At 43.6% G+C, this 27,914-nt stretch overlaps 1 protein-coding gene across 1 annotated transcript; it reads left to right on the top strand.

Moving 5' to 3' along the window:
- Nucleotides 1-153: 153 nt before the first annotated feature.
- LOC137638492 (something about silencing protein 10-like) lies at nt 154-27,913 on the top strand. The gene is made up of 11 exons (XM_068370587.1): nt 154-311; nt 10,825-11,017; nt 11,299-11,548; nt 12,600-12,718; nt 13,299-13,437; nt 14,635-14,752; nt 16,223-16,328; nt 16,643-16,785; nt 25,688-25,869; nt 26,940-27,109; nt 27,768-27,913. Exons 1-11 carry the CDS (start codon nt 295-297, stop codon nt 27,858-27,860), a joined length of 1,530 nt encoding a protein of 509 aa, XP_068226688.1. The 5' UTR covers nt 154-294; the 3' UTR covers nt 27,861-27,913.
- Nucleotide 27,914: the final 1 nt, after the last annotated feature.

Raw genomic sequence — 27,914 nt, 5'->3', positions numbered from 1 at the left:
GATAAATATAAAAAAATATATTATAAGAGCCTGTAAAAATCTATTATATCAACTTAAGTATTTGATAGAATACATCAATGTGAGAGAGAGAAACTTAACCAAAGTATCCCCGTTAAATAGTCCGAGCGAGAGAGCCGATCCATAAGTAAATCCTCTAAAGTACTACTACTATACCAGCTTCTCGGACCACATTTTCGTCTCTGTTCCGTATTCTCGTTTTGTTTACTAAAATTCTAACTTAAAATACCAAGCAGTGAATAGTTTTTGGCTGGAAAGTGAAAATAATTGACAAAGATGGGAAAGAAAAGGAAGTAAGTACTTATAAATGTTACAGTTCAATGATTTTGACATTCAAAGTTGTTGTAGAAGCCTTGATAAGGGTTGGGTAGCTTACCGTGTCTTGCCGTATTTTACTATCTAAGCCACGTTGTAACGTAAAGTATTTACAATTTAGAAGCCTTGTATATCAGACAATTTATATTATACCTTATATATATATATATATATATATATATATATATATATATATATATATATATATATATATATATATATATATATATATATATATATATATATATATATATATATATATATATATATATATATATATATATATATGGGGTGAATGTAGTTCGTTGGGACAGAGCAAGATAAGAGTAGGGCAGTCTAAGTGATGTCCCGGGGGGGATTACCCCTCTGTGAGTAAATATGTAAGGATATGGCTCATAGGTGGAGAACATTAGGTTAGGTTAGGTTTGGTGGGGGAACATTCGGTTAGGTGATGATTTTATGTCTATTTGTAAAATGTGGGTTTTCACTCTGTCCCAACCAACTACAAAGGCTCCCCCTTGGTAGTTTGTAGCAGGTTGGGTACATCATATGATTTCTGGGAGCCTTTGTATATCAGCGGCCTGTTCCTCACACGTTGATTAGAAATAGACATCAACTAACCTAAACTTTCCCCCCTAACCTAACCTACAAGCCATGTCCTTACTTACTTAACAGCCCCCCCCCCCCTTAGACTACCGTTTCTAAGTTAGACATGATTATACGTACAGGTGGCCACTATCATACTTACACCCCAATTTCTGTAATAGGTTGGTTAATTTTAGGATAGGCTAGGGTAGGGTTATTTGTTAGGTTAGGATACAGCTTTATTTTTACCTATTTCTTTGGTATTATATTTCCGGTTTGGACAATATTTTCTAATTTTTTTTTTTAAATGATATTCATTTTCATCACAAATTATTAGTTAGCGAGATATACCCTAATAAATCTGTTGACAAGGAGGCCACCCAGTAGTAATCAGGATTTTAGGTTGAGGAAAATATACTGGGGAAACAATAAATACCTGTTAACAATGTCCAAATCACCACTCGGCGCACTCTTATGATTTCAGTTCTTATCAGATAATTCTTTTGCCAATACAGTATCTAGTGTACTAAATATTTTATTAGATATTGCTAGGTTTGGACATTGGCAAAAATTTTCTTACTTCCAAACTGTCCGATTTTCATAAAAAGTTTTTATAAAAATTTGGTAGATATTCAGTTTTAACTAAGGATGTATTTCAGATTTAGAATTAAATTTTATATATCCGTAAGTGTGATTTTAATAGATTTTGTTGATTTTAATAGATTTTGTCGTCAATTTTTAATAAAATCAGTTGTAGAGATGCAGGACCCCTTAGAAAATAACAATAGGGACCTACAGTGGGAAATGGATTTTTTTTCGGTTGGAAAAGACCTAGAATGAAAGATATGAAACAATAATAATGGTCAGAAATACGGTATATAAAAACAAGAAAAGTACTCTGAGAGTGCAGACCTCCGCCGCGGCAGTTTATATCTCGAGGTTAAGATTAATTTGGTTAACATTTTGCTTGACCTTTGGCCTAGGACTATCGAAATTGAATCACTTCCACATCTCAACAACAATTAATCCCTGAAAGTTTCACTGCTCTATAAGTAAAATTGTGGCCAGGAAGTTGTTCACAAATAAACAAATGTATTAACGGACAAACATCAACCGAAAACATAACATCCTCCCAACTTCATATGCGGAGGTAAACATGACAACCAGTTGGAAAAGTATATGATTTATGCATTTTGCCTGAAATTAACCCTTTTACCCCCACCATAAGGTTAAATTTCGAGCACATTTTGCTATATATTTTTATTAAATTGCTCTAACAGGCTTAATTTTTGTCCTAGAGTGGTCAGGTTGGTCTCATTCTTTTGGAAAATGCCTGAAGTTTCTCATAGAATTATTAAAAATATGCAAAAACATGTAATTAACAGTGTTTTGCAAGAACATACCGGTACAGTGAACCCTCGCTACTTCGCGGTTCGACCATCGCGGATTCACCACTTCGCGGATTTTTTCCATAACCCATATATATACAGTAACATATATATATATATATATATATATATATATATATATATATATATATATATATATATATATATATATATATATATATATGTATGCATGTATTTATGTATATATGTATGTATGTATATATGTAGGTATGTATATGTGCATACATATAAATATATATATATATACACACATATATATATATATATATATATATATATATATATATATATATATATATATATATATATATCTAAAGTAGGAAGATGTGATGTAGTTCTAAGGGAATAGTATGGGAAATATGTCTGGGTAATAAGCAAAGCTCTACCTCCAGTTTGTTTCTTCATTGTGATCAGAGATAAATGTAAACAAAACATTGGTTGCCATTTTTTAACGTGCTTTTTAGCGTGTTTAGGAAACGCATGATATAAAATTGCCTTTAATATTTGTGCCTGTTTTAGTTTAGGGTACTGTAGTACATGCATTAAGTGTTCTGTACATTAAAGGGTAGTTTGTTAACAGTACTACGTACAAGGGAAGGTTTTAAAAGTCTGAATATACATGTTGAATAAATAGGTAAATATGGTGTCACTACTTCGCGGATTTTCACCTATCGCGGCCGCGTCTGGAACCTATCTACCGCGATAAACGAGGGTTCACTGTATGTCCTTTTGGGGGTGAAAGGGTTAAATAATCTCTGTCACATTCTGCAATTGGTTTTTGCTTAGCCATATGTCACTTTTCTCACAATTAAATTTTCTTGGCTGGCTCGTATGGATTTGGCTTAAGATACAGGATTTGACAATTATTTTGGTGAGTAAAAGACAAGCAACAACAATGGAGTTTTTTTAATGTGATGATTCACTAAAACAGATGAAGTCATAATGAATTACTGATGTATAATTTGGTCTATAATACAGTATGGTCTGTATATGATCTTGCTCTAGCATACAACAATGATAAGTTAAAAATTTTGCATCTATGTACGGTATTTGTATATCAAGTTTTCAATATTAAACTTACCCGATAATCATGTAGCTGTCAACTCCGTTGCCCGACAGAATTCTATGGAGGGATACGCCAGCTATCACAATACTAGAAGGGGGTGTACTTACAGCGCCACCTGTGGCCAGGTACTATAGTACTTCTTGTTGACACCTCTTCAATTTTTCCTCTGTCGTGCTTCTGGCAAGACGTTCTGGGATACGCTTATGATCTTCGAGTTTTTTCACGGCTAATTGGTGAAGTATTCTCTCAGATTTCGGCTGTCGCTTTACTGGAAACCTTCTTATATTAGCTTAGATAGCTTTTATATAGTACTGATTAACGGTTATCGATCTTTTGCTTGATTTTGGAACCCCCCTTGGCTAACTCTTTGGATTCAAGATGTCTGACATTTCGCAAGCCCCCACCCATAGACGATGTAGGTCTTGTAATAGGCGTATTCCGAAGGCCTCGGTAGATCCTCACACCGCTTGTTCTGACTGTAGGGACAGGCCCTGTCAGTTAGAAAATCGATGTGAGGAATGCGCCGGACTTTCGGAACTTGAATTTGTCCGTCTTTTGAAATATTCAACTAAGTTAGAGAGAGGTAGAGTTAGGAGGAGTTCTTCTCACTCTTCACTTTTTTCCTCACCTCATGATCCCCTACCTTTTCCTACCCCTGTAGTGGCTACCCCCGAACCTACTATTTGCCCTCAGCCTGATATGTCTGTTGTTTTGCGTGCTATTCAGGCCTTAGGCGATAAAGTGGAGTCAGTGGTAAGTGATCACAAGTCTCTTATGGCCGAGGTCAAGGAACTGAAGGTCAAGAGTGCAGTGGGTGGGATTAGTGCCAGTGCTGTGACGAGTGCTAGTGTCAGTGCAGTGCCAAGTGCTAGTGCCAGTGTCAGTGTGGTGCGTGAGGATACTTCTATGCGTGCCTGTCGTCCTCCCAGTCCGGGACCTCTTGCAAGCTCCCAAGCCCAGGGGAGAAGCAATGTCGAAGGGCAAAAGGGTTCGGCAGGCCTTGATCGGCGCAATGAAGTATCCTCGGTGGTTGCGGGCGTGTCTTTCAAAGACCGTCACTCCCACCTGCAGACGATTGAGCCCGTCTTCCGCTCGTCCGCTGATCAGTTGTCAGGCAAGAAACGTTGGACTCAGGTCTCTAGACCACTCAAACGTAGAGTCCAGTCCGCGAGTGCTCAGCCAGGCTGCAGTCATTGGCTCAGCTCTGACTCGCCGCAGTCATCAGTCGACTGCACTCCGCCCAAGAGGAGTAAGGTTCTGCCACAACAGAGCTCGACTGTTAAGGCTTTACCTCAACCTACTGTAGTTTCTGCCGACCCCAAGTGGAATCTACTACAGTCCATGCAAGCACAGCTTTCGGACTTAATGCGTGAGTGTCGGGCTGAGAGTGTTGCGCCTCCGCCTCCGCCTGCACTCCCTCCGCCTGCGCTCGCTCCGCCTGCGCTCGCTCCGCCTGCGCTCGCTCCGCCTGCGCTCGCTCCGCCTGATCGCAGTACTACCTGCCAGGCGTACGATGTTGAGCCACGTTCTGAGTTTGCTGTTCCCAGTGGTGTTCAGCCTCCGCCTTCCTTAAGGCAACCTTTACAATGGGATCAGGAGGATTATACCACTCTTCCTCCTCCTCCTCTTGCTGCTCCACCAGTGATGCAACGCTCGGTTGAGGTACAACAACCTCTCCCGTCCATGAGTCAGTCTCCTCAGCTCTCGCTGCAGCGAGCTCAACCCTCCACTAGGCAAGCACCACAACACCTTAGCCTTGCGCCTCAGGAGCCTCAGCTTGCGAGACATTTACCTTGTTCTGCGCAGCCTCTACCTCATCACGCTCCGCTCACACCGCAGGAACAGGAACTTGCTACTCCGCTTCCGCCAACCGCTCAGCAAGCGCAACCCTTGGGTTCAACCACTCATGCCAGGAGTCAGCCTCCTCCACCCATGCGCCTTCCTTCTGCTTCGTCTGTTGTTCAGCCTTTGCAGTCTGAGCCTCAGGTTTTCCCTCAACAGATACTTGAAGAGGAAACCACTAATATTGTTCCTACTCGTTCTGACTCTGCTGTTCAGCTTTCTTGTCCGATCTCTTCGCTTCACTCAGGTGATGAGGCTTCTGATGATGAGGCGGCACACCTGGATCCCTCGTCAGACGTGGATGAATCCAAGCCTTCTCCACAGTCTATTGACTTTCGTAAGGTCTTGGCTCTGCTTAGGGAGGTTTACCCAGACCACTTTGTCTCTGCTATTCCCCGCTCTCCACCATCTGAGTTTTCGCTGGGCATACAACAAGCTAAGTCCACCTATACTAAGCTAGTCCTAGCAAGGTCCTCTAAGAGAGCGTTAAGGATCTTAGGGGAGTGGATGCAAACTAAGCAACACCTTGGCAAAACTTCTTTCATGTTTCCTCCGACTAAGCTCACTTCGAAAGCGAGGGTTTGGTATGCCACAGGAGAAGCACCAGGCTTGGGAGTACCTGCCTCTGCCCAGGCTGACTTCTCAAGTCTGGTAGACTCGCCTCGGAGAACTGCAATGAGGCGCTCTAAGGTTTGCTGGACCTTCTCAGACCTTGATCACTTCCTGAAGGGAGTATTCCGAGCATTTGAGATGTTCAACTTTCTAGACTGGTGCCTGGGGGCCTTCAGCAAGAAGACCTCTCCTGCGGACAAGGATTCTGCCATGCTTTTAATGTCCTGCATGGATAAGGCCATTAGGGATGGATCTGGTGAGCTTGCGTCGATGTTTGTATCAGGGGTTCTGAAGAAAAGGGAACAGCTGTGTACCTTCCTTTCCTCCAGCATTACACCTTTTCAAAGGTCACAACTCCTTTTTGCTCCGCTCTCGAAGTTCCTCTTCCCCGAAGAGCTGGTTAAGGACTTGTTTGCTGCCCTGATACAAAAGGACACACACGATCTTGTAGCCTCATCGGCTCGTAAGTCTAAGGTTGCTACCTCAGTCCCCAGGACTTATCGCTCCCCAGTGGCTGATACCCCTGCTACGAGGTTCATACCGCCCTTTCGTGGTAGAGCCCCAAGCCGAGGAAGCTCCCGTCCAGACTCTTCCAGGAGCAAGTCTAGAAAAGGCTCCAAGACCTCTGAAGGAAAAAACTGACTCTCCGCATCTCCAGACAGCAGTAGGAGCCAGACTCAAGATCTTCTGGCAAGCCTGGGAAAAGAGAGGTGCAGACGCCCAGTCTGTCAGTTGGCTGAGGGAGGGTTACAGGATTCCATTCTTCCTCAAACCACCTCTGACCACATCTCCCATCAACCTCTCTCCCAACTACAAAGAAGAGGACAAGAGGCTAGCGTTGCACCAGGAGGTGTCGCTACTTGTGCAGAAGAAGGCAGTGGTTATAGTCCGGGATCATCAATCCCCGGGCTTCTACAACCGTCTCTTTCTAGTGGCCAAGAAGACAGGAGGTTGGAGACCGGTGCTGGACGTCAGCGCGCTCAACGCGTATGTCACCAAGCAGACGTTCACGATGGAGACGACGAAGTCGGTCCTAGCAGCGGTCAGGCAGGAGGACTGGATGGTCTCGTTGGACTTGAAAGATGCCTACTTTCACGTTCCTATTCATCCAGACTCCCAACCTTTCCTGAGATTCGTTTTCGGAAAGGTTGTCTACCAATTCCAAGCCCTGTGTTTTGGCCTAAGCACAGCTCCTATGGTGTTCACTCATCTGATGAGGAATATAGCGAAATTCCTCCACCTTTCGGACATCAGAGCCTCCCTCTACTTAGACGACTGGCTGTTGAGAGCCTCCACGAGTCGTCGCTGTCTGGAGAGTCTCAACTGGACTTTAGACTTAATCAGAGAACTGGGTCTGTTAGTCAACATAGAAAAGTCTCAGCTCATTCCCTCCCAATCCATTGTGTACCTGGGAATGGAGATTCGGAGTCAGGTTTTTCGGGCTTTTCCATCGGCCCCCAGGATAAGCCAAGCCCTAGAGTGCATCATGAGCATGCTGAAGAGGAGCAGTTGCTCGGTGAGACAGTGGATGAGTCTCACAGGGACCCTTTCATCACTGGCCCTGTTCGTTGAACTAGGGAGACTCCACCTCCGCCCTCTTCAATTCCATCTTGCAGCTCATTGGGACAAGGGTTCGACTCTCGAAGCAGTCTCTATCCCAATCACCCAAGAGATGAAGACCACTCTCTTGTGGTGGAAGAACAATCTCCTTCTCAGGGAGGGCCTATCGTTGACTATTCAGACCCCCAATCTTCATCTCTTCTCAGATGCATCGGACTCGGGCTGGGGTGCGACCTTGAACGGACGGGAATGCTCGGGAACGTGGAACGAGGAACAAGGAGGGCTCCACATCAACTGCAAGGAGCTACTAGCAGTTCATTTAGCCCTGCTGAACTTCAAGTCCCTCCTGCTAGGCAAAGTGGTGGAGGTGAACTCAGACAACACCACAGCCTTGGCTTACATCTCCAAGCAAGGAGGGACCCATTCGAGGAGCCTATACGAGATCGCAAGGGACCTCCTCATTTGGTCAAGAGGTCTAAACCTCACTCTGGTCACGAGGTTCATTCAGGGCAATATGAACGTCTCAGCAGATCGCCTAAGCAGAAGGAGTGAGGTCATTCCCACGGAATGGACCCTCCACAAGAGTGTGTGCAACAAACTTTGGACCTTGTGGGGTCAACCTACCATAGATCTGTTTGCCACCTCCATAACCAAGAGACTTCCGCTGTACTGTTCCCCTGTTCCAGACCCTGCAGCAGTTCATGTGGATGCTTTTCTACTGAACTGGTCCCATCTCGACCTGTACGCATTCCCACCGTTCAAGATAATAAACAAAGTTCTGCAGAAATTCATCTCGCACGAAGGGACACGGCTGACGCTGGTTGCTCCCCTTTGGCCTGCAAGAGAATGGTTCACAGAGGTACTTCAATGGCTAGTCGACATCCCCAGGACTCTACCTCTAAGAGTGGACCTTCTACGTCAACCTCACGTAGACAGGTTGCATCCAAACCTCCACGCTCTTCGGCTGACTGCCTTCAGACTGTCGAAAGATTCGCTAGAGCTAGAGGCTTTTCGAAGGAGGCAGCCAGTGCGATTGCCAGAGCAAGAAGGGTTTCCACTCGTAGAGTCTACCAATCTAAGTGGGAAGTCTTCCGGAGCTGGTGTAGAGCTAATTCAATATCCTCTACCAATACCTCTGTGACCCAAATAGCTGACTTCCTTCTACATCTTAGGAATGAGAGATCCCTTTCAGCCCCTACGATTAAAGGGTATAGGAGTATGTTGGCTTCAGTTCTCCGCCACAGAGGTTTGGACCTTTTTTCCAACAAGGACCTTCAAGACATCCTTAAGTCTTTTGAGACGTCTAAGGAGCGTCGTCTATCCACTCCAGGCTGGAACCTAGACGTAGTCTTAAGGTTCCTTATGTCACCTAGGTTCGAACCTCTCCAGTCAGCTTCCTTCAAGGACCTTACCCTCAAGACTCTTTTTCTCGTCTGCCTTGCAACAGCTAAGAGAGTCAGTGAGGTTCATGCCTTCAGCAAGAACATTGGTTTCACGACCGAATCTGGAACATGTTCTTTTCAGCTCGGATTCCTAGCAAAGAACGAGCTTCCTTCACGTCCTTGGCCTAGATCGTTTGAAATACCTAGCCTCTCCAACATGGTAGGTAACGAACTAGAGAGAGTTCTTTGCCCTGTCAGAGCTCTCAAGTATTATCTTAAGAGGTCTAAACCTATTCGAGGACAGTCAGAAGCCTTATGGTGTGCCATCAAGAAACCTTCGAGGCCCATGTCCAAGAACGGGGTTTCGTATTATATAAGGCTTCTGATTAGAGAAGCCCATTCTCACTTAAAGGAGGAAGACCTTGCATTGCTGAAGGTAAGGACCCATGAAGTAAGAGCCGTAGCTACTTCGATGGCCTTTAATAAAAACCGTTCTCTGCAGAGCATAATGGATGCAACCTATTGGAGGAGCAAGTCAGTGTTTGCATCATTTTATCTTAAAGATGTCCAGTCTCTTTACGAGAACTGCTACACCCTGGGACCATTCGTAGCAGCGAGTGCAGTAGTAGGTGAGGGCTCAGCCACTACATTCCCTTAATCCCATAACCTTTTTTAACCTTTCTCTTGAATGCTTTTATTGTTGTTTTTATGGTTGTTACGGTAGGCTAAGAAGCCTTCCGCATCTTTTTGATTTGGCGGGTGGTCAATTCATTCTTGAGAAGCGCCTGGGTTAGATGTTGTGTAGAGGTCCTTTAGTAGGGGTTGCAGCCCTATATACTTTAGCACCTTTGGGTTGATTCAGCCTCCAAGAGGAACGCTGCGCTCAGTAAGGAAGACGAACTTAAAAAAGAGGCAGAGTAACGGTTCAATTCGACTTCCTTACCAGGTACTTATTATTTCATTGTTATTTGAGATAACTGTTATATGAATTATGGGATACCTAGCCATCCTTTTATCTTGTACACTGGTTTTCACCCACCTCCCTGGGTGTGAATCAGCTACATGATTATCGGGTAAGTTTAATATTGAAAAATGTTATTTTTATTAGTAAAATAAATTTTTGAATATACTTACCCGATAATCATGATTTAATTGACCCTCCCTTCCTCCCCATAGAGAACCAGTGGGCCGAGGAAAAATTGAAGAGGTGTCAACAAGAAGTACTATAGTACCTGGCCACAGGTGGCGCTGTAAGTACACCCCCTTCTAGTATTGTGATAGCTGGCGTATCCCTCCATAGAATTCTGTCGGGCAACGGAGTTGACAGCTACATGATTATCGGGTAAGTATATTCAAAAATTTATTTTACTAATAAAAATAACATTTTGATAAATTTTTTCATTTTCTATATTTTTATGGGAGGGTAGATGAATTTTTCATGGTTATCCCTATCACTTCACCATTTCTCATACGTTATATTTCACTGTGTTTTGTATCTTCTCACTCATATGTCTCCATTTTATTTTTTTAGTTTAATTACTGTACCTATGCTACTATTTATGGGAATAGTGCATGGGGTACTATCATTGTTGCTATCAACCAGTGTAATGTTTTCCCATCCATATCTTTGTTTTAGTCTAGTAATTAGCCTTGACTAAGAATTACCAAATTAGCAAATTTAGGTTTTTGGTTGAGAAAAGGAAGATAACTAATTATGGCCATTGAGAAGGGAAGATATCAGGCTATGCTTCATGCACGGGGGTATTAGCCCAATAATAAAACAGTAGTGATATGGTCAACTTTAATTGCACACTGTACTGTACATCTTCTTTGTATCATATATATCACCTGTTAAGAGTGTATGTCACATTTCCTTTGACTGTGGTATTTCTCTCTCTCTCTCTCTCTCTCTCTCTCTCTCTCTCTCTCTCTCTCTCTCTCTCTCTCTCTCTCTCTCTCTCTCTCTCTCTCTCTCTCTCAGGTCAAATATAAATGAATTCTTTCCGGAGCCTGATATATCTCTACCTATTTTCAGGATGGGACTTCCGAAGGAAGATGCCACGAAGCGTCAGCCCAAAAAATATAAGAATGATGCGATCGAGACAGCGTTGCTTGATCCGTCAGATCGGAAGTTTATTTATGATGAAATTAATGACTTCGAAGATAATCGTGATCTTGTTTCTCTTGAAACGGCGAAGAAGTTAATGAATAGGAAAAAGCCTTCGAGAGTAAGTAATCTTGTTTGTTTTTAAGAAATTGTTCGTAAATTGCTGATTTATGTTTTGGCTATATTGATTTTATTGTAGTGCACACTGAACTGTCCAATATTTGATTATTTTTGTGCATGCCTTATGATTAGAAAAAAAATAAAAACAGGGATAAAGATTGTCTAAAAATGCTTTAATTTACTGAGGATATATTTTGTTCTTATGTTTAAATAGATGGTTGGATATGGAATGTAATGGTTAAGTACTTTATGCTGGAAAGCCATCTTTTTTTCTTCTCACAGGAACAGGTATTGGCAATTGATGGAAGCTCATCAGATGACGATGATGATGAGGACGATGATGATGAGGACGATGATGATGAGGACGATGAAGAGTTCAAGGATAGTGAAGAGGAAGAAGAAGACCCAGATCAGTTGTTCATGGAAGATGATATTGTTGACACCCCCGAGATGGCAGTGCCAGATGATCGAGCTTGGGGAAACAAGAAGCATCGTTACTTCGGCACAGACACGACTGATGAGAAAATTAAATGTAGGTTTTAGCATTTAAGGTAGTAGGTCTCTCTCTCTCTCTCTCTCTCTCTCTCTCTCTCTCTCTCTCTCTCTCTCTCTCTCTCCGGATAGCAAGGTTGGTAGCGTCGCGGATTTCTATTACAGAAGTCCCGAGTTCGGTCCCCACCAGGGACGCGAATACCGTGAGACCTTCTACCGGGGGTTACTCCCAGGGTGGCGCCTGGGGGGGAGGTTAGAGGGGATTAGTGATAGTCCCTGCTGGCTAATGATCGCCCGAGGAGAACGATGTAAATCGTCCCAGTGGAGACCTAAAATCTGCAACTTTTTTTTTTCTCTCTCTCTCTCTCTCTCTCTCTCTCTCTCTCTCTCTCTCTCTCTCTCTCTCTCTCTCTCTCTCATATGTTACCACTTCGTGTTATTATCTTGAGCTAAGTTTCTTTTTACACCGAGTGCTGTTACTCTGATATTACTTTGATATCATCTATTATCTTTCAAATAAATACATTTAGTTTATTTTACATGGATATAGTGTGATAACTCTCCTTACGGAGAGTTTCTCCTTTATTTTCCATCCAGTTATAATTCATCTAACCATACTCTTTTGTTATTAAAAATTAACCCTTTTACCCCCAGGCTATTTGGAACTTTCCAACCCTTAACCCCCAGGGGTTATTTTTTTTTTCAAGCACATTTTGCAGTATATTTTTTTTAAATTGCTCTAACAACCTTAATTTTCATCATAGAGAGGTCAGGTTGGTCTCATTCTCTTGGGAAATGCCTGAACTTTCTCAAAAAATTATCAAAAATATGCAAAAAAAAAATTAGATAGCAGTTTTTTGCAAGGACGTACCGGTACGTCCACGGGGGTAAAGGGATGAGTTTTGTGAAACGTACCAGTACGTCCTTTTGGGGCAAAAGAGTTAAGTAAGATAGGTAAATTTTTTTGCCAGGGATGTAAGTGATTTAGATAAAAAAATTTATGCTTTTTAATATTTGAATTCTTTATAAGTATTGAAAAAATTCTGTAGCAAAAGACAATGCTAAATCATTTTGTTTTTATGTTATGTTAGGGAACCTATATAATCAGGATGAAGAGATGACTCAACTTGAAGAGGAAACTGCCAGGAAGCTACAGGAACGGATGGCTGCCGAACTGAAGGACTTGGCTTCGGATGATCTTATTCTTCAGGTAAGTTATTATTCTGTTTAGGTCTTGGGTGATTTATATATCGTGTTCATTGTGCTGTTAGAAGTGTTTTAGTCTGGTTGAGACAAATTTTACAAAAGTAAAAAATGAATATAGTGTAGCTGATTAGTTACGTCACTTACATTCATTCAGTTTGTTGAAATTTAAATGCATGTAAAGGGCTGGAAGAGTCACACGCACTAAAAGGAAAACAGAAAATGGTTCATCAGTAAGATGAAAAACTTTCACAAAAGTAAATTTTTAATATATTGTCACTTACATTCGTTCATTTTGTTGAAATTTAAAATGCACGGAAAAGGCTAGAGGAGCCACATAGACTAAAAGAAAAACAGAAAACATTACATCATTGAGATGAGAAACTTTGCCAATTGTAAACGACTGATGAATCTTAGGGAGAGACCAATCACATTGGTGTTGGAATCACAATAACTAAGAATTATTCTTCCAGAACTTTAAGTAATATGCACCTGTAGTTTAAGTTGTAACCTCATCACCCTTCAGTGTTTTAAAACATCAATAACCCTTTGACATAGTTTCAGCTCTTTTATTTTAAACTTTTAAGGCTGATGACAAAAGTGAAAAGAAGGCTTCTACTGAAGACTTAGTTGAAGCAGATGTGTCATCTCTTTCACGGGCAAGAAAGTTGCAGCTGCTGAAGAGGGAGTCCCCGGAATTTCTGCCTCTTGTCGAAGACCTTAAAAGTGAGTGGTGTGGTGATCGCTAAGTTATTCTTTATTGTATGTTTAAAATCCAATGGCCAGGGAATAAATGTGAATTAAAATTGATTATATCCTCATTATTCGTTAAGAATCCAAGGTTTTTTTACTTTGAGACTTAGGGTTGATGTTTACCCCTGCCAACGAAGTTGGAAGGAGGTTATATTTTACCCCCTGTTTGTTTGTTTATGAACAGCTTCCTAGCCACAATTTTAATGGTAGAATAATGAAACTTGCAAGGATTAACTGTTATGTAAAAAGCTGGAAAAGATTAAATTTTGTAAGGTCACGGTCAAGCAAAATGTCCAATTCACGTAATCAGCCACAAGTTTGGACATCGTTGTCACAGAGACTTCAAACTTGGTTCATATTTGAGTGTATGAAAATCCACGCCAAAGTTAAGGTCGAGAAATAAGCTGCCACAGCGGTCTACGCTCTACTGAGTGCCTCTCTAGTTGTTATTACTGTATACAGTATAAGACTTTATAGAAACACTCATGAGGAATGTTGCATACAGTACAGTATCAGTAATAGACTTTAGTTGCTTTGGATAAATTTAGGCACTTCTGAGAATAACATATATTCGTGATAATGAGTGTTTGAGCAGAATATGCAGAGTTCAATTCAAGATAATGAAATTATTTTCTCCTGGTATTTTAGTTTCAGAGAACCTCGTCTCAGTTCTTTTTCTGTAGTTATTAATTCATTCATGAATAAATTTTTTTTCATGTAGATTTTTAACTTATCTCTCCACGTAGTCAATTATATGCTTCACATTTGATAAGAATGTTGTTAGAAATGTTAACTTGTATTTTGATTAGCTTGCACATTGGGCATTAAGCTTTAAACATCTTAAAAGTAAAAATATACAGCTTGCATCTTTTATACAGAATCATCCTATAACTTGTGATGTTTCCTAAATACTAGTGCATCCTGCTAAAGTGACCCTGCTTTATGAAGTGCAAAGTTCACCCAAAAAAGCTGTAAAGGTTTATTACAGAAAATAGTATGGGCAAAGTTTACCCCAAAAAGCTGTAAAGGTTTATTACAGAAAATAGTATGGACAAAGTTTACCCCCCAAAAGCTGTAAAGGTTTAGTATAGAAAATACTATGGAATTGTTTTTTTTTTCTAATTTTAGTCTCTAGCAGTGTTTGAATCCTGTCCTTTATCCCATCAACAGACAAATGTGAGGAGCTTAAGTGCATCTTGAAACCCCTGATGGAAAAAGTAGGAAAAGGACAAATTCCTGACGGCCCGGTGAAGCAGTATGTGATTACAAAGTATCGATTGGTTCTGAAGTAAGTCGTGTATTCCATGTTGTGATAGCAATTTCTATTTACCTTCTTTGTTACTCGTTGGGGTTTAATTTTCACTCAAAAAGACTGTAGTATTGTTGTGGCATCTTGTTACAAGAAGTCTCATTTTGTGATTTTGAATGCACAGAAGAGGGATGTAATTTTTCAAATTGGGAGGACTGAAATAATACCATTTATTCCCTACAGAGGAGGCGGGTTCTTCTCCTCAAATTTTAATCAGCTATTCTTTGGCTGATATTGTTACTGTCTTTAGCTATACTAGTTAAATGACAGCCTTTAAATACTTTGGAAATTAATGTTAAATATGGTGAAATTCAGTATATTCAGAGACCCAGCATTCACAAGAGTAGCATAAGTATTCCTATTATAAGATCAAGCATTAATTAAAAGAGGTAGCGTCGTGCACCCAAATTACTCCCATTGTAGGAAACGTGTAGTCAATAATTGATAGACAATAGAGGGAAATTATCAACATATACAGTCTTATACAGTTCTCTAGTTACGAATGCCTGGGGGACTTGTTTTTCAAGTTGGTTGCTCACTAGGAATTCCTCAACTTCATTTGCCGATATAAGCAAATCCAACTGAAATTGGAAATCTCAGATATTGTATGAAAAGTTCATAATGAAGTACAGTACACTATTGTAATAAAACAATCATCATCATCATCATCATCTCCTACGCTTATTGACGCAAAGGGCCTTAGTTAGATTTCGCCAGTTGTCTAGATTGAGCTTTTAATTCAATACTTCTCCATTCATCATCTCCTACTCTTTTAATTCAATACTTCTCCATTCATCATCTCCTACTTTGCACTTCATAGTCCTCAGCCATTTAGGTCTGGGTCTTTCAACTCTTCTAGTGCCTTGTGGAGCCCAGTTGAAAGTTTGGTGAACTATTCTCTCTTGGGGAGTGCAGTAAGCAAGACAATATTTGCAATATGAAGCAGGACTATTGTAGGCATGAGTTAAGTCAAGCCTACCCTAGGTCAAAATTTAATAAAATTGGACTTACAAATAGTTTTTTGGAACCTATTAACCCTTTTACCCCCAAAGGACGTACTGGTACGTTTCACAAAACTCATCCCGTTACCCCCATGGACGTACCGGTACGACCTTGCAAAAAAATGCCATAATTTTTTTTTTTTTTCATATTTCTGATAATTTTTTGAGAAAATTCAGGTATTTTCCAAGAGAATGAGACCAACCTGACCTCTCTATGACAAAAATTAAGGCTGTTAGAGCAATTTAAAAAAAATATACTGCAAAATGTGCTGGGGAAGAAATAACCCCTTGGGGGTTAAGGGTTGGAAATTTCCAAAGAGCCCTGGGGGTAAAAGGTTAAGATGAGGACTTTCTGTACAGTATTGCGAAGTTTAGTCTGAGCAAAGTAAGATGTTTTAATTTACGAACTAAAATAAGCATAAAGATTTTTGCCTTGATTACATTGCAGTTATGTGACAACGATTAGCATGTACATGCTAGTGAAATGCAGCACAAAAAGTGTGACAAACCACCCTGTGATTGGCCGACTGGCGCAATATCGACAGTTGCTAAAGGTAAATGTCGTCTTGATATTTTTTAACCAAGTTTGATTTATTTTTGTTTGAGTTGATGTATAAAGCACCTTTAATATCTATAAATATAAGGGAATGTTTTTTATATTTAATACAGTATTGTCAACATTGACAATATAGTTTTTTATGTATTTTTACCAAGTTGGTTTTGGTTTTATCTTACCAATAGTATTCAATTATTTGTGAATGTTATGGAAGGAAAGGAATTAAGAGAATTCATTTGTGTTCTTATTTTCTTTGTATTGTATCATAGATTAGAATTGTTCTCTTCTCTTTTAAATCTATTGCTTTTTCAGGAATTGGAACCCTGTGATAATAAATTAGCTGCGCACCTTGGAGAGCTTCTTAGTGAAGAACCTGAAGAAGATGATGATGATGATGATGAAGAAGGTGAATATGATGAAGGAGATCACATAAAGAAAACTAAAACTAAAAATAGGTGAGAATTTCTGCTTTGTTCCGTAACCGAAATACAAACCACGCTATTTACAAAGGGTTATTACTTTTAGCGTAGCTGAAATGGCGAGCCATTAGAATTTAACGAGGGTGTATTACCCCCGCGCTAGTTAGCGGGGGGGTAGGGGAGTGGTAGCTAGCTACCCCTCCTCCCCCTCACACACAGGTGAATACTCACTTTCACTTTTGGCTCGGACTGTGACAGACGTCTCTGTCTTGGTCCTCGCTTGGCAGCCATTGTCTGTTTTGTCTTTACTTAATCGCTTACTTTTCTTTTACTCAATATATATGTAAACATGTTTTCATGTTTGTATATATATTTGAGTATAGAAATAAGTAAGTTTCCTTTTCAGATGTGTGTGTGTAGTGTACGATATCTACGTGGAGGCCTCGGCAGTTAGGCCACCACGGCCTAATTTTATGGGTTGCGATCGAGTTTGACTTCGGTCTTTCTCTCTCTCTCTCTCTTGAGGTCGTTCACCCTTTTACTATGTTTTACTACGCCCTTGTAGCTTCCTTCCCGTGTGGGTGGGGTTGCTACGCCGTACATTTTGTCTCAATTAGTTTATGAATCTAATTGTAGTTGTTAATTTTTCAGCTTGTAGAACGATTCCTTTCGGGGTTTTCGTTTTTTTCTTTAGTGTTCATTCTTTTTTTTAAATTACATAATTACATAGTTACATAATTATAATTGTTATAATTCTGTTTTGGTTACAGCTCTCCTTCCGCGAGTGTAAGTGGTTGTGAGGGCACGTGCCTGTTGTGTAATTCTTGTTCCTTTTCCTCGGGATTCCTCTTCGGAGCCTTCCCGGGGGAATGAATGTGTACTAATATTATTTGTTTTATTTTTTTACAGTTACCGATCTAGTTCGTTTCTGTAATATAGCAACGGTGTGAGCTGTCTGGTTGAGTCCTGGGGATTCGGCTGTTGCTGCCTCCCCCCTTGTATTGTCGTCAGGGGCGTGTCTCCTTCTACTGGTAGTACTCCCGTGTCGACGGACAGCTCTCCAGTTCATTTTAGAACAGTCAGGAGGCTTGCCTCCTTGGGCGGATAACTTTCCTTCCGAGGGAAGTTTTTTTTCCTGTCCAGGCTTGAGCTTTTCCTCTTTTGGGGGGTTCTTCTCTTGCCTTTTTTTCGTGCGACTATGCTCTTGGTGCTGAGCGGTCGCACCTGCAGTTTCGCTCAAGGGGCTGGGCAACTGCAGGGGCTCCTCTTCGGAGGATTGCCCCTTTTAGGTCACTGGCTGACCAGTCTCTTCCACGAAGTGTTTCTCTGTCGTTCGCGAGAGAGTACACTCATAGAGACTCCTCTTCGGAGGTTTCTTCTGTTGCTGTTGCTGTTGGCCTCCCTCGCCGTAAGGCCCTCCGTCCGCCTCGTCGTAAGGGCCTCTCATCTCCCTATAAGGGTGCTTGAGGCGCCTTTTTGAATCTCCGTTTGCAGCCTACAACTTCTTTTTCTCGATCTTCCGTCTTGGTGCAGATGGACAGCAGTCTAATCTCGTCTCCCGACGGGCAACGGTCTTCCCGACGGACAACGGTCTTCCCGACGGACAGCGGTCTTCCGACGGACATCAGTCTCCCGGCGGACAACGATCCCTTCGGGGCAAAGGGTTGCCCCCACGGGGGTTCTTCCCTTGCGTGTCAGGGTTTCCCTGCGCGCCCTTCTGTTCGTCAGCGCTCTCCTGTTCGTCAGCGCTTTCAAGATGATCTTCCCTGCGGTTCCTGTTACGTGCCCTGTGCGCCCACGTTCGCCCTCGCGATCTAGAACTTCGGTTCAGGTCGGGGTCAAGGACTCTTCTTTGCGCAGGCTTCCACGCGTAGCCTTCTGCTCGTCAGCGATCATCAGCTCGTCAGCGATCATCAGCTCGTCAGCGATCATCAGCTCGTCAGCGATCATCAGCTCGCCAGCGATCGTCAGCTCGCCAGCGATCTCCGGATCGCCCACGTGTTACAGCTGGCACGCCAACGTTCTCCAACACTTCTGAAGGAACATGGTTCGCCAGCTACTAGCTCAACTGCGGATGCTGATCGCCATCGCGCGACCCTCAACTGCAGATGCTGATCGCCATCGCGCGACCCTCAACTGCGGATGCTGATCGCCATCGCGCGACCCTCAACTGCGGATGCTGATCGCCATCGCGCGACCCTCAACTGCGGATGCTGATCGCCATCGCGCGACCCTCAACTGCGGATGCTGATCGCCATCGCGCGACCCTCAACTGCAGATGCTGATCGCCATCGCGCGACCCTCAACTGCGGATGCTGATCGCCATCGCGCGACCCTCAACTGCGGATGCTGATCGCCATCGCGCGACCCTCAACTGCGGATGCTGATCGCCATCGCACAACCCTGAACGATTGCCCGCTTACGCATGCTGCTCCTCATCGCACAACCCTGAACGATCGCCCTCTTGCGGATGCTGATCACCATCGCACCCTTTCACGCGATCATTCACCTGCGCATGCTGCTCGCCATCGCACAACCCTGAACGATTGCCCGCTTACGCATGCTGCTCCTCATCGCACAACCCTGAACGATCGCCCTCCTGCAGATGCTGATCACCATCGCACCCTTTCACGCGATCATTCACCTGCGCATGCTGCTCGCCATCGCACAACCCTGCACGATTGCCCGCTTACGCATGCTGCTCCTCATCGCACAACCCTGAACGCTCGCCCTCTTGCGGATGCTGATCACCATCGCACCCTATCACGCGATCATTCACCTACACATGCTGCTCGCCATCGCTTACCGCCAGCGATCTTCTTCACCTACGCGGCAGCACGATCCCTCGCCGTCACGCCCATTCGCCCGCGCGATCGCTCGCCTGCGCGCCCGCGCGATCGCTCGCCTGCGCGCCCGCGCGATCGCTCGCCTGCGCGCCCGCGCGATCGCTCGCCTGCGCGCCCGCGCGATCGCTCGCCTGCGCGCCCTCGCGACCGCTCGCCTGCGCGCCCGCGCGACCACTCACCTGTGCGCCCGCGCGACCATTCGCCTTTGCGCGACCGTTCGCCCTCGCGCGACCATAGTTCGCGGCGAATTCCACAGCCGGTGGTAGCAGCAGGGACGCGTGCTCCTAGGCGGCACTCGGGATCACCTCCATCCAAGCACAGGTTGGTAGTGCAGGACGAAGACAGGTCAGTACAGCATTCTTCCCACCTTCTTTTCAGGCAGGAACCGTCGTGTCCTCTCCAAAGGATCGCCCGATCCCTTTCACCTTAGCGAGGATTTCGGACTCTGTGTCCTTGGAGCAGCAGACATGGTTTGATCCGCTGGCACGGGCGTTAATGAGGGTTATGAAACCAGCTCTCACCGGCCAGGGTAACAAACCAGCGGCTGTCTCTCCTACGCTGAAGAGAAAGAGAGGAGTGGACTTCGTGGTGACTTCCCCCAGGGCGAAGTTGGTTCCCAAGAGGTCGGTCTCGAGGGTCCCCTCTCCTGCACGAGTACTCTCTCCTTCTCCCGCCCTGGAAGGATTTTTGGCGGGGGGGCTTTCCGTTGAAGATTTCTCCATCGGACAAGGGGTGACTGCTTACCTCTTCCTCTGGGAGCTTACCAGGTTCTTTCCCTCCTCGGTTACGGCCCGAGGTTTGGTTCAAGGAAGCTACAGGAAGATCAAGGGTACTTTCCTCCTCTCGAGCTCAGGCACCTTGGCCTTTCGTCGTTAAGTATCTACTTGCGGACAAGCTCGATGTTGTACCATCTGGACGCACTGACTGAAGGCTTCCTTCGGGTGTCTCATCTGTGGAGGTCAACGACCTCAGACACCCTTCCATCCTTGAGAAGAGTTTTGTCTTTGCCCAAGGACAGAGACTTAAACATCTGCTGTGCGGAGTAAATCGACTTCCGGTTTCACTCCTCCAAGGCGCTTTCTTCCAGACTCTGCAGGGCTCCAGCTCCCTTTTCTTTCAACCACGTCGGCCTAAGTTATCGGCTACGACAACTGGGACAAGGTGTCCAATTGCAGTTTCCTCCTGTCAGGAACAGATGGCACGGGAGACTCCCCCGGGGGGGCATAGTCCTAAAAGGAGTTCACGAACTCTAGGATTGCAGGTTTTTTCGCTGGGAGGATGCTTAAGGTTACTCATCCGAATGACAGCTTCCCGATGCCCATTCCCGCACAATCTCTGTGAGTAGCCAAGGATATCGCGCCTGCCGTCTCTGTCAGCGAATTCAGTGTCTCTGAACCTCTATGCCATAGCATCAGCAGAGTTGCCCGGTTGGGCAGAATGATCCATACCTTAGGCGAAGGTCTTCCTTAGGATCATCGACGGCTTCACCCCCGGCCCCCTCAGTCGATCCTTTCTTGTAAGGAAGGATCTGAGAGGGGATGTCCATAGTCGACCTCTCAGCCCTAATCAAGTTTGTCGAACAAACTTTGGCCAGCGTAGACCAGCAGAATCGATCAGACTGGTAACGAGGCGACAGGACTCCTTTAACCCTGGATCGGAAGGACGGGTACTTTCAGTTTCCATTCCATCCATCTTCCAGGGTGCTCGTCGAATTCAGCCTAAACTGCAAGTATTCCTGCTTATGATGCAGTGTGGCTATCCCGCCGTGGCATAGCAGGTTTGTTTCCCCAGAGAACTCTCCCTGCCTTCCTCTTGGCCGCTCAGGTGCAGACTTCCGCCTCCTCTGCTGTTTGGAGGGCTGGTCAACTCCGGTAGGCTCGGGTTTCGACCTTCTTCAGCGCCGGGAAAAGCTTCCGAATGCTGACCATGAGTGTGGGCTCATGGTATTTTGCTTGGAGCCTTCTCTTCCTCTGCCTCAACATCTGGAGTATCTGGCCATGATATTGAGTCAACCGCCTTACCACGTTGGAAACCCCGCTTCTCGTCCGTCCAGCGAGGTTAAGCAACGTCGGTACTTGGATGGGTGACCACCTGGGGACGCCAGATTCTGTTACCACATCCTCCGAGCCTTCCTTTCGGTTGACTGTGGCAAGACTGAGGAGAGTCGCAGTACCTGTTCTCAGTCAAGCAGAGTTTTCAGCCCTACCTTGGAACGTTTCCTAGTTCTTCTTTCCTCATTGACCCGTTTATAGTCCGAACGGTCGCCTCAGGATAAGTTCCATGTGGGGCGATCCAAGTTCCGGTGGCTTCAGGCAATGTTTAACCGGACTCCCTGGCCCTATGGGACCAGCGGAACTATTAAACCTGCAATGGGTGTTGACCTATGGAGCCTCTTGATGGTAGTGGATATTCTCGTCCTTTCCCCACATTCTTGATGCGGTTCTCGGACTCGTCAAAGGAAAGGGGGGGGGGCATGTTCCGGTCCAGGCCTATGGTCAAGACCTGAAGGATACCTCTCCATCATTCAGGCAGGCTTAAGGGCCTTAGTCTGGCCCCTCTTCAGATCCTACCGCTCCTGCCAAGTCGCCCCGTTGCGTGTCGACTTCATGCTAACCAGCAGGGGACGCATTTTCACACCTTCACATCTTGCAGTAGAGATACCGGGATGATTGAGATTCTCTCAATTCCACCATCGGCTCTCTCATTCCAGGCAGGGGAATGTTTCTCTCAGACTATCCGAGCAGAGCCTCATAGAGAGAGTGTACCTAAGGGTCTTTGACCTTGGGTAACCAGCAAGTGCTGGTCTGGGGGACCTGATCGCGACAGCTTGGAACCTCAAGCTTCCGCTAGTTTTCCCCCCAGTCTCAGACCCCGAGACTCTGGCAAGATGCATTCCGGTGATGGTGGGACAACTTCGACGCCTGCGTCTTCCCTCCTTTTTGTCTGCGGACAATGGGTCTCAACAAAACCAGGTTGTCTGTCAACCTTTCAATGGGAGAGCTCCACTGGGACTAAGCGCAGAACGGTTTCTGGACCCTCTGCTTCCCCTGACGGAACTCCCGGGAGAGCTTCTCCCACGGCGCAGACTACTCAAGCAACCACACTGCGACATCTCTCCCGAACCGGGACGTCGCTTCGGCTTCATGCCTGGAGACACTACGCTTCCTCCTCTAGAAGAGACAACCCGCTACAGTCGCGGTACGGAGGTCGCGTCATCTGCGATAGTCATCCACAGGGGTCTCCCAGGCAAAGTGAAGAGTCTAAGGTGGTTGGTGCCGTGGGAGATATACCTCTTCCCGTGAGGCCTCTTCTCCAGCAATAACGGTCTTATTGCCTTTCGGCGGGAGGAAACTCCTTTCCGCTCTTGGCAATGAAGCCTGTCGCTCAGCCTTTCCCTGACCTTCAGGCTTAAAGGAATAACTTTTTCCTGCCCGCTGGATCTATCCTCGCTCATGCGAAGCTACGATCGTCCCTGCCCTAGTCGGAGGAAGACCTCCAACTTGGAGCATGGCTCGGACTTTTAGTCCTTTAAGAGATCTTCTCAAGACCCTTTTATGACAGGCCTCGGATTGTATTCCGCCTTGGGTCTTCTGCTCACTCTGGCCACGGCCAGTGTGTAAGCAATCTTCTTGGTCTCTTACTACTCCCCCCCCTTTCTAAGGAAGAGGGGAAGGCAACATTCAGGCTCGCTCCTGAGTTGTTGGCTAGACTCAGAATCTGAGGGTCCCGACCCTTCGGTCCGATTCATTCAAGATTTTGAGTCTCCATTCTGTGTCTGATGTCCCAAGACCTTCTCTTTCTTGCCAGTACAGGAATCGAGAGGTTAGCGCTGGGAACAGCTGCAGTTTGGCCTCAGTTGCAGCCGATTTGGGAACACAAGGAGGACATGGGGGGAGAGTCACCAGTATACCTCTTCAGCCCGGACTCAAGGACATTCATCTCGACCTGTCTTCAGACCCTCCCCCGTCACGTCGCCCTACAGCACGATGTTGGATACATCGCAACGTCCCTCGCCTTCGAGTAATACTACTCTGTGACGCAGGTGCTACAAGCTGGAGTCTGGAAGCGTCTGATGACCTTCGCAGCCCGCTTCCTGCAGGGCGTGACCCACAGGAGTCTCGATACGTTTTCTATCGCTCTGTGGTGGCTACACAACAGCTGGTCTAACCTCAGGCTCCTTTTTGGACAGGTAGCAGAAGGTTGAGGGCATTGTTATCAGGTTTTAGTCTGCATGAACGAAAGAAGTATGTCTGGCCCTTACTTCTTTCTTCATCATCCCCTCTACGGGGAAGCAGCATCCTGGTCTCTGCATAGCTGACCTCGAACCTCTGCAGGTAAACCATGCTTCCTTGTGTTCCGAGTATTGAGTCAATACTGTCGCGTCCCCCATACCCTGACGAGGTGGTATTGGGAACGTCCTAACCCAGAGTTCCTTCTGGAACTCCAGGTCAACTGCCTAGGACGGGTCACACTTCTTCCTTCACACACAAGCTTACGTAGGCCACATGGTTCCTTGCGGTGCAAGGAACTTGTGAGGTGCAGGGACTCCTTTTCTCGAGTGCGACTCACTCGGATTCTGAGTCCCCGGGTAAAGCCAAAGCCAGTATGGCTGGGGACTTTCCACCCTTCCTAAGGGATAAGTCACCCTTTGTAAATAGCGTGGTTTGTATTTCGGTTACGGAACAAATGACAAATTCGAAGATAATTTGTATTTTTCCTAACCATACAAACCTTAGCTATTTACACATATTTGCCCGCCAGCCCTGTCCCCCAAGACAAGTCCTACCTCTAAGTGAAAGTGAGTATTCACCTGTGTGTGAGGGGGAGGAGGGGTAGCTAGCTACCACTCCCCTACCCCCCCGCTAACTAGCGCGGGGGTAATACACCCTCGTTAAATTCTAATGGCTCGCCATTTCAGCTACGCTAAAAGTAATAACCCTTTGTAAATAGCTAAGGTTTGTATGGTTAGGAAAAATACAAATTATCTTCGAATTTGTCATATTTGAGATTGTTTTTTTATAGTTTTGAGGGACAATTCTTCAGTTTACGATTTGTAGAAATAAGGTATGGAGTTCTCCATAGTAATGAGGCTCAGATTTCTTAGATTCTTAATTCTTTCTTTTCTTCATTTTTATGAAAGTAGATTGTTGCAGATACGGCACTTCCTGCTTGTACACGAAGATGCCATCCTTCATTTATGACCTTCCCACTGTTCTCTTACGTGAACAACCTGACTGAATGTTCATGTATTCATATATTCCATTATTTTATTTTTTCCATCTCTATGGGCTGTGGCACCCTAGCAGTACCAGCTGAACTCGGTTGAGTCCCTTGTTAGGCTGGGAGGAACGTAGAGAGTAGAGGTCCCCTTTTTTGTTTTGTTTTGTTTCATTTGTTGATGTCGGCTACCCCCCAGAATTGGGGGAAGTGCCTTGGTATATGTATGTATGTATCTCTATGGGTTTCTATGCCAATCTTTTCTTTCTTATTTCATACCTGTATAACTGCCCATCTTCCCCTTTTACTACATGCCCAAACCGTCTGAATCTTTTGATGATTCAGTTTAGTTTCCAACCTCTCTACACTGCATCTCTTAGAAATTGAACAAGAAACCTATTATTTTAGAGTTGTTCTTTCATTTTAATTTCATTTAAAGCAGTGGTTCCCAAACTATCGTACCTGACGCCTCCTTTTTGCTTCCAGTAGACCTGTATGCCCCCACTCCTCTCTTTTTTTTATATGAAATTATTTTTACATTTATATCTTAGCATTGTACAGGAAAACAGATTTCTGTTTGTATTACATTTTAATTATGAAAGCCCCTCAAACAAATAATAGTACATTCCAGTAACTAAAAACGAAACATTTCGTTCAAAGTGAGCGAAAAAAAGTTTGAACATTAGCAAATTTTATTATTCTATTAAACAAGTAATTCCAAGCAGATGACTTCACGCCCCCCTTGTATCGTGCTCACGCCCCCCTAGTGGGGCGCGCCCCCCAGTTTGGGAACCACTGATTTAAAGGATTATAGAAAATTTCGATATTGGTATATTGTAAAAAAACCAAGTATAAACTATTTCCTTTTTTTGCAGGAAACCTAAGAAATTGCAAATCTTGAAGAAGAGCAGGTCTGCACTGCTTGAAGAAAAGAAGAGACTAATGGCTTTGCTAAAAGAACCAGTTCAGGAGAAACTGACGAAAGCTAAGGTGGGAACTGAAGACCTATTGGATAATGCCGTGGATGCCAGCAGTGACGAAGAACAGGACGAACAGGGTGAGTATTTTCAAAATACATGCATGTTATTGGTTTGGCATTTCTAATTCACGACTGGTATTTACTGAAGGGAAAGTCTTCATTAGACTTTCATGGATCATATATGTGTCAAATTTATTAACCCCAGTATATTTGGAACTTTCCAACCCTTAACCCCCAGGGGTTATTTTTTTTCAAGCACATTTTGCAGTATATTTATTTTAAATTGCTCTAACACCCTTAATGTTCGTCATAGAGGTGTCAGGTTGGTCTCATTTTCTTGGAAAATGCCTGAAGTTTCTAAAAAAGAAAATATAAAAAATATGCAAAAAAAAATATTAAATAGTAGTTTTTTGCAAGGACGTACCGGTACGTCCATGGGGGTAAAGGGATGAGTTTTGTGAAACATACCAGTATGTCCTTTGGGTGTAAAAGGGTTAATGATTTATGTATTGTAGTTGTTACCCATTTCTAGTTTAAGATACTGTAGTATTATTTCTTTAAGTGGGTCTTAGACATTATGTGCTGCATATTAATGATAATACTGTAATGAATATTGTAATGTCTCCACACTCATGGATGATTATAGTTTTTGGTGTAATTCTCAACAGTAAAATGAAGATGAGATACAAAAAGTTAGATAAAAATAGATTAAAAAAAATTGATAAAAATTTTGTTATTAAGCTTACCCCTTGTTGCACTATCCCTAAAAACCCCACCCTCTAAAAGCTAAAGAACACTTAGTTTGAATGAATACTTAGAAATTCTTTGATGATATTCGTGATATTTTAGACTGAATAGAATTGGACAAAATGATTTGTTATCAAGGGTGAAAGCAGGGTTTATCCAAGATGAAGAGAGTTGGATAAGTTACAACCAAAAAGAATATGAATCACTGGTTTAAAAGCATCCGGGAATAAATACGATGCAATAGTTAATTGGTATGAGATAAGAAGCAAGAACAAATTAGTAAAATGAGAGAGGCATTGGTATATAGAGGCTCGTTGTTTTACACATAGTTTGTTGCTAAATTTGATTTAGAAGTCCTTCTTATCAATGCTAATCCTGTACCTTGTCATCGTTTATTTCAGAAACCCCAGACGCTCAAAAGCATGTATTGGATGCTGATGAGAAGCGTGCTATTGGTTACACCATTGCCAAGAACAAGGGTCTCATGCCGTATCGTAACAAGGACCAACGAAACCCGAGAGTAAGATACAGAAACAAGTACACGAAGAAGCTGAAGAGAAGAAAGGGTCAGGTATGTTGTAGATGGCTTCGGGAGAATCTAATAGGACTTGATTCTTTTTATTTATATGTGTGCGTAGAGGTTTTTATCTCCGCTAACTGAGATGGCTTCGGGAGAATCTAATAGGACTTGATTCTTTTTATTTATGTGTGCATAGAGGTTTTTATCTCTGCCAACAAAGTTGTAAGGAGGTTATATAATACCCCCTTTTTGTTTGTTTGTAAACAGCTTCCTGGCCACAATTTTAATTGTAGAGTAATGAAACTTGCCGGGATTAACTGTTATTTAAAAAGCTTGAAACGATTAAAATTTTGGAAGGTCAAGGTCAAAGGTCACAGTCCACTAAATTGTCCAATTCATGTAATACGCCATAAGTTTGGACATTGTTGTCACAGAGACTTCAAACTTGGTTCATATTTGAGTGTATGAAAATCCACGCCAATAAATTTTTACATATTCCACCCCCTTTATATATTTTAGATTTTGGACATAATATTACAGCATTTAATAACTTCATACTTTAAACCTCAAAAAATTAATTAATTTCTGTTGGCCTTGACATCAGTAAACAAATTAGTAAATTACAAGCATTTCTTTCAAGGTAGTCTTGAGAAATCCTAATGGTAGAATTATGTTACAGAAATAACGTTTTTATTCTTTGTTTTTTCAGGTGCAAAACGTGAGGAGGGAGATCAATCGGTACGAGGGAGAAATGACTGGCATCAAGTCTCATACAATCAGAAGTATCAAGATAAAGTCATAATAGTTTTATTCAGGACTTGTATTACAAGGTAATAAAGTTATTTAAGGTTATGAT

Source organism: Palaemon carinicauda, chromosome 3, assembly GCF_036898095.1.
Source record: "Palaemon carinicauda isolate YSFRI2023 chromosome 3, ASM3689809v2, whole genome shotgun sequence".
NCBI classification, from domain to species: Eukaryota; Metazoa; Arthropoda; class Malacostraca; order Decapoda; family Palaemonidae; genus Palaemon; species Palaemon carinicauda.
Note: the sequence above shows the minus strand (reverse complement) of the source record. Positions and strands in the feature narration are given on the sequence as shown.